General features: G+C 42.1%; 1 protein-coding gene across 1 annotated transcript in view; it reads right to left on the bottom strand.

The window, feature by feature from the left end:
* The window catches only part of DCBLD2 (discoidin, CUB and LCCL domain containing 2), a 45,466-nt gene that overhangs the window by 20,897 nt on the left and 10,018 nt on the right, over positions 1-14,551 (bottom strand). Inside the window, exons 2-6 of the mRNA XM_015410624.1 lie at positions 13,321-13,548; positions 11,182-11,319; positions 9,571-9,622; positions 4,994-5,066; positions 3,807-3,940 (exon numbers count right to left, since the gene is read on the bottom strand). Coding sequence (XP_015266110.1) covers positions 3,807-3,940; positions 4,994-5,066; positions 9,571-9,622; positions 11,182-11,319; positions 13,321-13,548 — 625 coding nt within the window. The remainder of the gene's footprint in view (positions 1-3,806; positions 3,941-4,993; positions 5,067-9,570; positions 9,623-11,181; positions 11,320-13,320; positions 13,549-14,551) is intronic.

The raw sequence follows: 14,551 nt of genomic DNA on the forward strand, positions 1-14,551 counted from the left end.
TCTCCCCCCCCCATGAGTGAAGTGGATGGGGCCAAAAGCCACCTCCTTTTCCTACACAAATCCCTCCCCCTCATTGTTTGGAGCATGAAAGCACAAGCGGGAACAACAAGGCTGAAAGGTGAGCATGTGTGTGTGTGTGTGTGTATATGTGTATACACACACACGGAAGGAGGCCCGTTGTAGGGAGAAGACAACAGGCACTAGAAAGACAGGGGGGGCCATCCCACTTTCTCCCCCCCACAGACCCCAGGGTCGGTGGGCTGCGACTGGCTTCCTGGCTGGCTGTGGCCAGGGGCCTCTGGGCCCCCTTGACGGCCATGCGCCTCAATAGCATGCCAGCCCCATTCCATGCACAGGCTGTCCGCCAGTGTGCCTTGGTGAGCTAGTACGGCCGCAGTGGCAGCAGGGCCGGCCTCGTCCCGACAAATCTGTGGCTGGTGAAGGGGCCAGGTTGACCGTCACGTCAGATCGAAATGAGGCCCTTCTGCCCGCTTCCCCCCCTCCCCAGACCCTGGGGCTGTGCTGCATGCGACGGCCTGTGGGCCGGCTTAACGGGTCTTTGGCTGAGTGGTGCACCAGCCATCATTCAGGCCTCGGCGACCCATGACAGAGGAAAGCAAGGCCCATCCCCCCCTCTCTGCCCTCCCCATACCGCTGGGCCCTGCTGTTTCCAGCGGCCTCTGGGCTGCCTCGACGGCTCTTCATCCCAGCGGTGCGCCAGCTCCCATCCGCTCGCAGGCTGGCTACCGAGTCGACCGGGGGTGACAACGACTGGTGCGGAGGTGGGAGGAAGGGGCTCAGCCAAGCGTCCAGCTGCCGAACCATGCATTCCGTCTAGTGGCTCCGTGCATACTGAGGGCAAGCTGGTGGCCAGGGCTTGTGTGGGGGGGACCCCTGAACACAGCCAGCCAATGCAGGCAGCACCTTTGGAATGGCAGTTCAGACGGCCAACTGATTTTGGCGTGAATAGAACTTTGCCACCCCAAATTGCTTTTATTAATGAGGAGAGAGATATATATGTTGGGCTTGGGTTCTTCCATTTTTGCCACTCGCTTCCCAGGCTTGACTGATTAGGGTACAGAGCAGCATGCCTGTTCTGCTGAGCCTGCTTTGTCGTGGGGGACTCAGTGCAGGGAAATTCGTCCAAGGGAAGGTGATTTTTGCATGGGGCCGGTACTATGAGCATGGATGGAAAGAACTCTCATCCTGGGGGAAGCAAGTCGCCACCCTCCCTAGCAGACACTGAGGTTTGTGTTTTCTGCGTGCAAGTTAAGCTGGCTGCTAAAGTCACAGAGAGGTGTGTCTGTGTGTTTACCAGAAGGCACTGGCCCTTTTATTCCTGCCTACCCGGGAAGCAGCCTGTCCGCTGTCCTCTCCCCTTTGGCTTACAACCCTGCCTGGCGAGCCAGCAAAAACGAGCCTGGAGTGAGGGCAGGACAGAAAATAAAGGGCACATTTCTGCCACTTTCAAGCCTTGCCAGGAGCCAACAGCCTTCTCGCTCAGTGAAGGTTAGAAATCAGTCATTTTCTCCGTCACCCTGGGGTGAGGAGGGGCGAGGAGGTGTAGTGGGAGAGTGTTATCCAACAGCAGAGCCCCTTTCCCCAGCCTCCTCTGTCGTTTTTGTTTGGGGAGGTGCTGGGTTGTCCCATAGGGGACAATCAGCATTACGAGGCGGTGAACCCAATCCCAAATGAATGATACTTTTGCTTCAGAATATTTAGTCCAGAATCAGTTAATCCAGTTTCAAGACCTGTGTGGGTATATGTAGACTAGTAGCGGTTAATTTAACACAGATCTGGAAACACACTTTAGCTACATGCACCAGAAACAGTCAGCCAAAGTTAACCAGTTTGAAGACTCAGCTCATCCTTTTGTACTTCTCATTAAGAAAAAAGAAAAAAGTAAAAACTTTTTTGTTGGGCTTGTTAGATTGGGGGAGAGGGGTTGTGGCTCAGTTGAAGAGCCTCTGTTTGGCATGCAGAGAGTCCCGGGTTCTATCCCTGGCACCTCCAGCTGGAAGGACCAGAACAGCATACTCAAGAGTGCTATAGCACAGACACTGTCTCCAGATTTTGATGCAATAATTCAGAGCAAGCAAGGGGTGTTATCAAAGACTGTTAAATAAGCAAAATATTGCAGGAGTGTTAATGTTTTAAGCATGTTTATATTTTAAGCAAAAAAAATATTTAATTGTGTTTGTCTGTGTCCTTTATAAAGTTTATATCTCCACTACCTGGCATTACATTTTATGACACACATGGCCTGGCCCATTTATGTCAGATCCAGCCCTCATAACAAATAAGTTCGACACCCCTGCATTAGAGTTTATAACCACTAGTTCAATGCTTTTATATTCACAACAAAGATAAAAGGGAAATGTTACACAGAGAAGCCGGATTAAAAGAAGTTCTAATAAAAAGAGTAACTATCCCAAACTTTCATTAGTTAGACAAAGTAGAATTAATGTAGAAAATTGTGCATGATACAACAGGAAATCTTAGGATGCAAGCTTTTAGCACCTAGAGCCAGCAAGTCCTTATACTACTGCTGAGAGAAATCCTAATGTCAATCTGAATCTCAGTGATACCATTTCCATGATAAATTGATAATGGAAAGAAGTTTCAAAGCATGTCTGAATCAATATAAAATTTAGTTTTATAGTATATACTGCAGTTTTCCCCATTCTTTAACATACATGCTGTGTACAACTCTTGTGGTACAGATAAGGCCATTTTAAAAAGCTTCCCATCTCATGTTTAAACCGTTGAGAGAGAAAGCAAAGCTTCAAAGGAAAATCTCTGTGTTAATAAGTAGTCAATAAAGCATCTGCTCTGTTGCTGGGCTACAGCAACAAGTTAGACAACACATACAGCCATGGCTAAGGAAAAATGTGTATGAACCCAGCTTCTTGCCAGGCTTGCAACTGTGCCTCACTTCACTCTCACACCAAGAATCGTGGTGAAAACCAACCTCAGTTACTCATGATATACAAGCACAGGTGAACAAGTCATTGAGATGAGTCCCACCACCTCCTCCACAGGGATTCTAAGCCCGGATAAAACCATGGCTTTGGATCCCTGTTAGTGGGGGAGAAGACTGGCTAACTTGCATGCCTGTGTTTGTAGGTCACCAGTAACTTAAATTAGGGTTTCATCCTGGGCTTGAGAAGGGAGAGGGAAAGAAGGAGTCATGAAGAAGAACAGTTAGTTTTTATACCCCAATTTTCTCTACCTGAAGGAGTCACAGAGCGGCTTACAAACTCCTTTCCCTTCTCCTCCACAACAGACACCCTGCGAGGTAGGTGGGGCTGAGAGAGCTCTGAGAGAACTGCTCTTGAGAGCAGCTCTGAGAGAACTGTGACTGACCCAAGGTTACCCAGCTGGCTGCATGTGGAGAAGTGGGGAATCAAACCCATTTCTCCAGATTACAGTTTGCTGCTCTTAACCACTACACCACGCTGGCAGAAGCCAGGCAGCAAACTGGGTTTGTGCATATGTTCACACATACATAATATCTGAATGCAGCCCGTGAGAGGAAATCAATCAACACTTCCTCAAAACAGATTACGGAAAACAATGCTTTAGAGAGAAAAGGTTCAGAAGTCTTGAATTTTATTCCTGATTCATATTTCCTTACAATTTATGCAGGCATTTTAAATATCACAGTCATGTGCATAGTCTAACAGCCTTAATAATATTCTTGGCTGGACTTAGGTCTAATGTTCCAGAAGAGCTAAACCATTTGTCTGCAGTAATAAATTCTGGCAATACTGCAAAGCAGTGGTTAAAATAGAATATGCACTTACATTTTTGATGTGACATTGTTAGCCTGAGAACTTTCATAATATGGAATGCCTTTGCTGATTACAACATCAATCTGACCTCCCAGAACATTGGACACCACTCCAGCATGCACACCAGCCATGCAAAGTGAAGAAGACTTGAAAGAGAAGAGAAATTTGGAGTTATATGCTATTTCAGTAGTTCTCAATATGATAAAATGTCTGCTACAAATTATATAACCACGCTACATACTAGTTATTTTTATAAAATTGTAAACATAACACAGGTTTCACAGTGACAGCTCAGTTCAGACACTGCCTAATTACCAAACTCCCTTTTCCTTTTCATGTACCAATTCTCTCTTCTTTTTTGCTGGTTCTTCTCTAACCACAGTTTGTCATAATGTCCAAACTGGTATAGTACAGTACTAGCCAGTAATTTCCAAATCATAATTTGAAGTAGATATGTTTTGCAGGCAATCCTGGCAGTGCAGAATCTAGCTTTTTTCATTTTGAACATCATGGAAAGCTGCAGGTAGAGAAAACCAGGAAAAACGGAACCAGGAAAAGGAAAGAGGGAGCTTGCATTCAAGAGGGCAAAAAGGAGCATAATATCCTTCAAGATGCTCTTAGGGAGATTCTGGCAATCTCACACACAAGAAATACTTGCAAAAAAACCCACTTTCCCTGAATTTGTTCACATCAGTGGAAATGATTTAAAAAAAACTACACATGTCTATTTTGCTAAATGTGCAGCTATTTAGGATACAATAAAGTTAAACACATAAAATAACAATTGAAATGTATCCAAAGGCCTTGGCCATTATAAAACTCTTTTCATTTTCAATTTTTATTAAGATTTTTAACCAAAATACACAAAAAGAAAAAAAGCACAAAGAATGGAATAAAATAAGAAACAGAGATAAACCTGGAAGGTAGAAAGAAAATAAGGGAATAGCTTTCCATTTTTGTCTATGGCTGGCACTACCTAGTTCTCTAATCACCCTCTCTATAATTACATATTAAACCTCTCCTTTATCTATAATCTTCCCCTCCCATTCTTCAAAACCATGTCATAATCTTTTTCATTATTCATCATTACACTTAAAAGAGGGTTAGAGATATGGAAGTGCCTTAATTTGAGTTCTACAGTAGAATAGCTATTTAAATAAGGTTCACATACCTACACTGTACATTTAAAATTTACTTACATCTCGATAGCCATGAGGAACAGTCCCAGATATTTCAGCAAAAGGAAGCACACATCCAGCTGGACAATACTTACTGTAAGAAAAGGGAGAGGGGGAGTAAAGCCATGTGACAAATATTACAAAAATCCTCTTCCCTGTACTGGTGCCTAAAAGCATCGCTTACCACAGGAGGAGTCAGAGGAGAAGACTAACACAGAAAGAAGATAATACACACTGTAAAAGAACCATAAGACATGCATTTTGAGTAGGCTGCAAAAACCAATCTTCATTTTTTAAAAAAAAATATTTTAAGACATTTTACATTATATAGGGATACTCTTATGTGAAATCCTCACCATACCAAACAAATCAAATGACAATGGAATTTAGACAGTTATGTAGAATTTGCAGAGCTGCAAAAATTTTCCAAAACAGTTTACTAAACAAGGTTCATAAAGCAAGAGATTTAAGCAAAATGGAGGCTAGTGAGAAAGGAAACATATTTCTCAACTGAAAGTGTTATGCCTTGTTAAATAATAATATGAACAGATTACGAAAACAGAACTCCAAATGGGTCATAGTGTTAAAATGCAAGAACAAATCATCTAGTCATAATATAAATTAGATGGTTTTAGTTTCTGACAGACAAAACGTAAGTGTTGCTGCTACTGTCTAGTACTGATTATAAAACAACCAACTCTTATGACCAACAGCACTTCATTAATTCACACAGATTATCATCAGATATCATGCAATGGATTACAATTTACAAATTAGTAGATGAGCCGACACTACGAAAAGGACAATTATCATCCATGACCTCGTGCTCTTCTGATAGCTAGGAGTTCATTCATGTTTGGGTTAGATTCTGCCTCCCAGAACTGCTAGGCCAGGCAAAACAACCTTGCCTGAGAAGAGGGACTTCCCCTCAAACTCCCAGGCACTAAGGAAGCCCAGGGATTAAAACCTAAACCATAACTGTATAAACAAAAAGTGAAGAGAGCAAATGTTAACTAAAAAACAGCTTCTAGAGATGAAGCAGATTCTTTCTCTCTCAACAGAGCAGTAGATCCACTTGTGAACTGAAATGGTGCATGAAAAAAACTGCCATTCTCAGGGTCTGAACAAGTACAAGGTAGGTTAAATGACCTATTCATAAGAACAGACATTTACCAGGTAAAACCTGTGTTATCTCTCCTCATAGATAGGAATTCATTGTTGTTTTTAATATATATCCTATGGTGGGAGAAAAAAAGGGAATTGCTTCAGATGCCTAAATCCCATGACTATGCATGAAAGATCTCTGAAGCACCCACCCCCACATCCAAAAGCCACCTCTATTGAGGTGAAAGTGTCTATTTCGTAACAAGTATGGAGTAAGGCCTGCATTGCCACGTCTTCTAAGGAAGCCTTCCCAGAATGCTGCTGGAGTCACCGTACTAAACAGGCTATGATATTCTCAAAAGCTGTAATATTCCAAAAGGAGGATAGGCAAGAGCTATAACCTCTCTTAACCATCTTGACAGGGACACCTAATTTCCCAAGGACGATGGACTGAAAGAAACAAAGAAATAAGTATATTTCTCATAGGCCTGGCCTGATCTATGTAAATCTTGAGCACCCTACTAACACAAAAGCAATGACACTCTTGCTCTTTCAGAGTTGTTGTCAGGGGCATAACCAGAAAATTTTGGTTGGTGGGGCGTGGGGAAATCTGGGGGGGGGGTGACATCCTGGCCACACCTCCTGCTCCTCTTGCTGCAGCAGAAGTAGCAGCTCTGTCTCCACTGCAACCTCTAATCCTCCCCTAGTCCTCTAGTCCTTTTGATTGAAGACTCGATTATGGGTTGCTTTTCTGAATAAACCAAGGAGGGACGAATCTCTGACGTTCTCACTTTTGCATTTTGCAATTTTATTTTATTTTATTTTGCACATTTTAAAAAACCTATTTATTTTTCGGCCCGGAAAAAAGAAAATGAGACTGAAGCTTCCCTGACTCTGCCCATGGTCATTTTGAAAACCCACACACATCTTACATTTAAAAAATATTTTTGAATATTTTTGAATTTTTAAAATTTTCTTCAGATTTTTTGTCCACGGGGGTGGTGCTCATCTGTGGGGAGGCATTCCCCAAAATGTCCCCTCATGGCTACAGGTCTGGTTGTAGGTAATGGACAGAAATAGGGCACTATACATTCTCTAATCCTACGAAAATATGTTGGTCTTGGAAATAAATGCCAGGACTGGACTAAAGATCACTCTGTCATTTTGAACAATGTAAAGCTCCTTATCTAGTGAATGGGCATCTAGCTCAGAAACACTTCTTAAAGAGGTCACTCCAACCAGGAACAGAGGTTTAAAGGTCAGGATCTTTAATGACCATAACCTCCCAAGTGTTCCAAAGAAGGATGCACTAGGGCCTAAAGAACAACACCGAGACTCCAGGAAGGCAATCTGCTGATCAGTAACCCAGCTACTCCCACTGAGAAAACCCTGAGAAACATCTTGATGACTAAACAGAGATACTTTTCCTCAGGTCCCCAGAATGTTGGATAAATCTGAAACCAGGATGTTTAAAATGCAACCTAAGGCCAGGCTGTTACCAAATGCGCTCGGGGTAACACATGTTAAGTTCCTTCTCTGAGCAAACAGATTCATGCTCAAACTGAGGGGAATAAATAATGCATGTCTAGAAGTTTAGGGTGGAAATGCAAAGCAATGAGGGAGCTCCAAAGCAGGCTTAGAAAAGAAAATGAAGCTTGTAGTAAGTTTAGAGAAAGTTTATTAAGAAAAATCAGGGATACAGGCAAGCTGTCACAGCAGTACATCAGTATATTTCTCCACAAAATACCAAGCAGCCTGTCAATACCAACACCTGATTCTGGCACCCACCCAGTAGTTATCCCCACAAAGCAATGTATACCTCAGATAATAAGACAAATGGGAGCAAGAAGCAATAAGAGGAGGGATAGGAGAAAGAGAAAGGGGGAAATTACTACCGATCCTTTTCTGTGTTAGGGAGTTTCCAGGGATAGATCAGTTCCACTGGTCTTCAGGTATGCACAGGGCTTGGGAATCCAAGAAAAGGTGCTTGGTGAAAAAGGGAGGAAAGCCAGGCAATAAACCCAAAAAGCAAGCGAGGCTGTGTCTGATCAGCATGTCAGAACCCAGGGCACATCAACAGAGACCACTAATAGCTCACACGTCCAAGTAGTGTTTATGTGTACAGAATAGTAGCCATTTACATTTGCCAGATCTGACTGGTCCTGAGGTGGATATGGATAGGGAAAGCATGCAACCTGAGGCGGCTCTTGATGGGCAAGATGTCAGAGCTATCTGGGGTGCTAAATTCTTCCTTTTCCCCACTTGTAATGGCTGTGCCATTCAGCTTGCTCAAAGCATGATGATACTGTGGGGGTGGGGTGAGGGGGGACACACTTAGCAAAAAGTAGCCTGACTTTTATTGGTAGAAGAATGATGAGGGAAAAGTTCAGCTCACCTCCTGTATTCGCAACCTGAAAAAAGGGAGCTGAACCACTCCCCTTGCTGTTGGAAGAGGGCAGACCAGTCCCTCCCATCTCAGTTATTCAATTTTTAGTCTCTTCTCTTTCTCTCTCTCTTATAAACAGAGCTTGAAAGAGCTTGTGCCAAATGCTGTCTCTGTGCACTTAAGGCAGAGAGATGACTGGAGGTAGAGAAGAAGTCCTTTCTCTTAGGCAAAAATTGCTTTGTTCTGCCTACTAATCCAAGGAGAGAGATCCAACCCAATTAAGGATGAACTAGTCTCCATGAAAGGAGAATAAAGGATCACAACGCAGAGCAAAAATTTGTGTGACATGTTAGATTTAAACTAATTCTTACAAAGTATTATGCAATACAGGCCTCAGTCCAACATATTTTATTATTTATTTATTAAAGCATTTATATTCCACATTTCCTCTTGGTTCAAGGCAGCTCACAACAGCAACTTTAGGATATTACTCCACAGTTTAGTTATTTAATACACAGAGGGTTTTTTTTTAATGTGACTTACCTTTATTTCTTGATAATTAATTAATAATTAATTGAAAACCAAGCCCTGACTTAAAAAAGAACTGCGCCTGAAATAAACACTAATACTAGGAAAATACACATGCAACAATGGAAGATAAACACACCAAGATACAATTCAAATGATTTTTCCTTCATATGATACTGTTCAAGCAAAAAAGAGAAAAGAAGACATTGTTTCACATCTGCAAACTGACTCTAAATAAACCTGGAAATGTGTGTGTCTGGTGGGGGAGTAAGAATATAATAAGAGATCTGCTGGATCAGACCAAGGGCTCCTTTAGCCCAGCATCATGTCTCACACAGTGGCCAACAAGTTCCTCTGGAAGGCCAACAACACGGCATAGAGGCTGAGACCTTCCCCTGATGTTGCCTTTTGGCTCTGGGATTCAGAGGTTCCTTTTAGTCACCATGACTAGAAGCTGCTGATACACCTGTCTTCCATGAATATGTCTAATTCCCTTTTAAATCTGTTTATTCCTGTGGCCATCACTACATCCACATTTTAATTACTCTCTGTGTAAAGTGCGTCAGTAGATCAATCTTACCTAAATTCTGGATCAGAGAAGTGACTTGCAGTGTCTAAACAGGTTATTAAATCTAGAAAGAAAAGCATATCAGTAGAAAATTATTTTAAAAGAATAGAAAAATTGAAGTCTATTTTGGAGGAATAAGAAAACAATAAAATTAAACTACTGAGTCAATATTTCAAAAGATCAGATTAGCAATTTCAGTATACTGCCCAGTTAGCTGTGGTTCAAGTGTATAAACAATAAATCTTCTATACCGCATGGTCAACCTTTGCTAATTTTAAAATCCAGGAGAGATCTACCAATAACTACCAGAAAAATACAAGGTGACTGTCAGTAACATAATGCAATTTTTAACATTGAGAAATGAAGATATGCTTAGGAGTGCAATTAAAATTTTAACTGTTGACTGTGCCTATCTACGCCTAAATTGATCAACAAAAGATGTTGTGCTTTCCGAGCTCGGACCGCACATTTAATTTCATCCTTTTTCGGTTTTCCAGAGAGAAACATTCAGATTTCTCCCCAATTACCTGCTTCAATGAGTGCTCATCCCATGGGCAACCATCCAGTCCGTCCCTCCAGATAAACACTGTCACCTGACTTGACTCTAGTTCCGGATGAGAAAAATGGCCCCCTGAAACGCAAGCCTGACTAGGACTATTTTCAAAGCTGTCCAACCCCCAGAAACAAGAGAAAGGGTAGTGTTCCTCTAGTTTCCCGCTGGCAACCAACCCCCCCCCCCGGGCTCCAGATCCCCAAAAGGTACTGCAGAGTAGGAACACATAGGCGCTGATTTAAATCCCAGGGCATTTACGCAGTTATGCACATATCGCTAAGTGGTAGGGAAAAATGGCACTGAAATGGAAGGAATGGTTCCCTTCCGTAGCAGCTTGATTGCACGGGGGAAAGTCCAGACATCCAGAACTGTGCTGGGAATCCGTAAACCTCAGACTTTCCCAGGTACTGAAAAGAACGCACCAGGAGAATGGTGAATATGAGAGGCTGACAACTGGGGAACAGGATACAGTTGTGGATGTCTGAACATGCACTTTAAATCCACAGGGCTCCAGCACCAATAATGGAGCAAAGAGCATGTCTGACTGCACCCTACAAAAGGCAACTTTAAAGAAGTGTTGCAACAGAGCAGCTTTCATAAAAAGGCACAGTAGTCTTACAGACTGATTATTTGGAAATAAATCCCACTGAATACAATGGGACTTATTCCCAAGTAAGTGGTGCATAGAACTGTAGGTTCAGTCAAAGTAAGTAAAAACTGATGAATAAACTAATTTACTCCATGAACCAGAGATAGCTCTTAAAGCAGTAGCTTTCTCCCAGGAGCCCTAGGACAAGATGTCCTCCTCCACATAATGGTTCCACTCAGTGTACTTTTGAAGGCACCTTAGTTTATTCCAGCCACATGTATCTTTTCACTGTAGTCTAAACAGACTGTTATAAATTCTGCCACATAGTCTATGTGCAACTTTAACATACCTTCTGTTTAATTCACTGTGAACAATTCATCAGTAGTTAGGTGATTGAGAAACAAACGTACAGTGTTTAGGGCAAGAATTCAAAATATTTGTGGTGCTCTCACATTCTGCAAGATAAGAATCTGATAAATACCTGATTTTTCTGTGGTTGAATAGGATGCAAGAAATCCATGTCCATAAAAGTGTATGCCACTCATGAATTGTACTGTAACCTCATTACTCTTTGATTCAATTAAACTGTCCATTTGTAAGCCTAAACCACAGTATTTTCCTGGAAATAAAAGACATAATTCTTTAGAGTTAGAGACTATTTGCCCCTTCAGAGAAACATTCGCAATTCAAGTAACATGTCAATCTAATTCTTATAATAGTCGTTATTTCCAGACAGTAAGAAATCTCAACCCTAGGATTTCTAGGAGAGAATGCACTTCTTAAGCCTCTGAGTGCTTCCAAAATATTAAGATAATAAAATATAAATTACCAACCTGAAGGCCCCAAAAAAGTTTGAGAGGCAATTATTCAGTAACAGTGAAAACATAATGCAGAGCAATTCTAGCTACCTTCCCGAACTCTACAAAATGCTATTAAGTTTCAAACAAATCAATGCACAATCTGTTTTCGACAAACTATATATTGACTTGCAAAGAATTAAACTAGTGCTTCTCCACTTGAAAGGTAGCATTTGAATAATCCTACCCTCAACACTGGGAATGACTTCCACACTAGGCAAAAACAGAGGAGTAATAAACATTGAAATTGCAAATTGTACAACTGAACACAAGAAATATTTGACCTGTGCAAGTGAAACAGGCTGGCATGTATTGTGAGTTCTTAAGAAGCTGTAATATACTTCTTAAAATCTTCACTTCCAGATCTTAAAAACAATCCAGAGAGTCTTCTCAGATTCCTAAATCAATATATGTCCTATATTTACATTTCTTTACATTCCCACTTAAGCCGTCCCAATATATCGAATCCAGCTACGTACACTAACTGTATTTCTACTGTCCATATTCAAAGAAGAATGGCTCCCAATTCCAATTTTACCATTCATATTTCCAAACAGCACTCTCAGCCAAGCAAGACATACACTGCTTAATATTTTGCGCAGCCACACCAGCTGGTACAGCTGAGAGTTAAAAGGAACGCACAAAAATAGACAATTTACTTGGTCTGGTGAACTAAACTTGTAAAAGTGAATAATTAGGACTTCAAGCCCCTGGCCATTTAAGGAGCTGATATTTTGTGTGTGTTCTACAGCAAAAAAAAGGTTGGCTTGGAGTACACCCACATTTTCATACAACATCTAGGTTGAGATTAATAAGAGAAACTCAGATGGATACCAGACATCATCCTACAACTGCCATTACAGCAGTATTTTTAAACCTCAATATTCAAGTTATCTAAACATGCACCACTGTCCAAGGAAATATTTAAATTACAGTTTTAAAAGAAAGAAAAACCTACAAACAAGAAAAATCAACTCTGTGGTAGCAGTAACATTTTAAGTTTCTTCTGTTGCTGCACATGCAAGTTTCAAAGTTTATAGCCCAGTAAACATATCACAATTGGAGATATAAAAACCACAGGATATTGTTTCACTCCATGTATTAATGCACCAGACTTATTTTCATATTGGTAACTTTAAAACTGAAAGAATGCTTACTACTACAAAAAAGTGTGGCTCTGGCAGAGAATCTTTTAATTTCATCCATATCCACTCTTTCTTCAAGATACCTTCACCTCCTCTAACTCTCTTCCAGAACCCAGACAATTTTAACAGCACACAAGCACTGCTGCAGTTACCCTTTTGGCAGAGAACAAAACAGTACTAGCTGTGAACAAAAAGAAGTTGGAAAATGCATAATTACTGTGCAAAAATTCCATCTAACCTTAATATGAAATTCATAGCTAAACTATAGCTTTACCCTTTTCTGGGTATTTGAATATATCACCACTGATAAAAAATAGGAATTCCACATCTCTCTCCTGTAGGTCACTTCAAATACAAGGTTGTTGAATTCACACATCAGGGCTGCAAGTCCTTCTTGAGCGTACACCTCTGCATAATGTATAAAATGGCTGAGATGTATTCAGAACACAGCCAAATAATGTATAGGATTGATTATATGATTATAACCTATTTAAGTTATCCTTCACAGAGAAAAACGACCATGCGAGTAATCCAGGAATGTTTACTAACAAGCAAAATTCTGCATAAGGACAAGAACACTAAGGTGAGTTAAAGCAGTAAGAGGAAAAAAGATCTTACCTATCTCTGTCCTTGTGGGTCCAATTCCATTATAAACCCTCACATAACTAGAATGGCAAGAATCTGAATCATCAATATCGAAATGCCCAAATTTGAGTTGAACTCTTTGCTCAGGCTTTACGCGAATCTCCCATTCACATACTGTGTTATTGGGATAGGTGTATGGGTAATTAATTGTTGTAAAAGTTCCACTTTCAGGACCAAACACTGTATGTCCACAACCATCACCTACAAAACAAACACAGCAGTACTACAGATCACTTTCATACATATGCTGTTCTTAAATCAGGAGCGAGATTGCAGCCCATGTGCCAAACTTAATTCCCCTGGATTTATCAACCATCCCATGATACCCCAAGAGTTAAAATCACATGGGAAATTTATCAACCAGTGTCAGGAGACAACTACAAATTGTGAAATATCAAGACTTTTTGATAGACCAATTTCAGCAATACACTATCACATATAGAATATACACAAGGGGTGGACCCGCGATACTCGCGGGGGGGAAGCAGCAGAGTAGGTGAGTAAGTCGCCGCTGTCCCCCCCCCCCAGGCACTTGGTGCAGGACAGTCTGTGCAGGACAGAGTCTAGAGTTCCACTGGAGAGAAGCACACGGATGCAAATGCAAAATGCTAGTTCCACAGATGACTGGGGAACAGAAGTTACGTTCCATAAAACGTCTTGTTCAGGAGAAAGATAAGGAGGTTAACGTTGACTTTTGCTCTGTCAAACAACTTCATGACAGCCACACCTTCGTACTGTAGCTGCAGCAGATCCTGATAGTCTCTTCCCCCCTCCCCTCCCCTGCAAAGCGAGCCCCGGCGGCTCCTGCCGCTGGGCCTAGCTCGTCTCTTCCCCCTCCCCTTCCCTCCCGTCCCCTTCGTGTAGCCCTGTGCTCATCAGCAAGCTACAGGGCTGATGAGCACGGGGCTCTGTCCCTGCAAACGCAAAGCCCTTTTTGCAGATAGCACGGATGGAAAGAGAGAACGGGCGGGGAGGGCTCTCTGGGCATCGCAACCTGGGGGGGGCACTTCGGAGAACAGGTCCCTCTTCAGGCCGTCTCGGCCCCCAGCGAGGCCAAACTCCTAGAGTAGCCAGGGAAGCGGGGGGGGGGAGAAAGGCCACTTCCTTCCTGGCCAGAGGGGAGGGGAGGATCGGCCTCTGTTGTTGTATTCCTGCGTGCAAAGTGGCATCAGCTCTTTCCTCCCGGGTGAGTCGAGGGGGATCC

This window comes from Gekko japonicus, unplaced genomic scaffold, assembly GCF_001447785.1.
Source record: "Gekko japonicus isolate JY-2015 unplaced genomic scaffold, Gekko_japonicus_V1.1 scaffold241, whole genome shotgun sequence".
In the NCBI taxonomy this organism is placed as follows: domain Eukaryota; kingdom Metazoa; phylum Chordata; class Lepidosauria; order Squamata; family Gekkonidae; genus Gekko; species Gekko japonicus.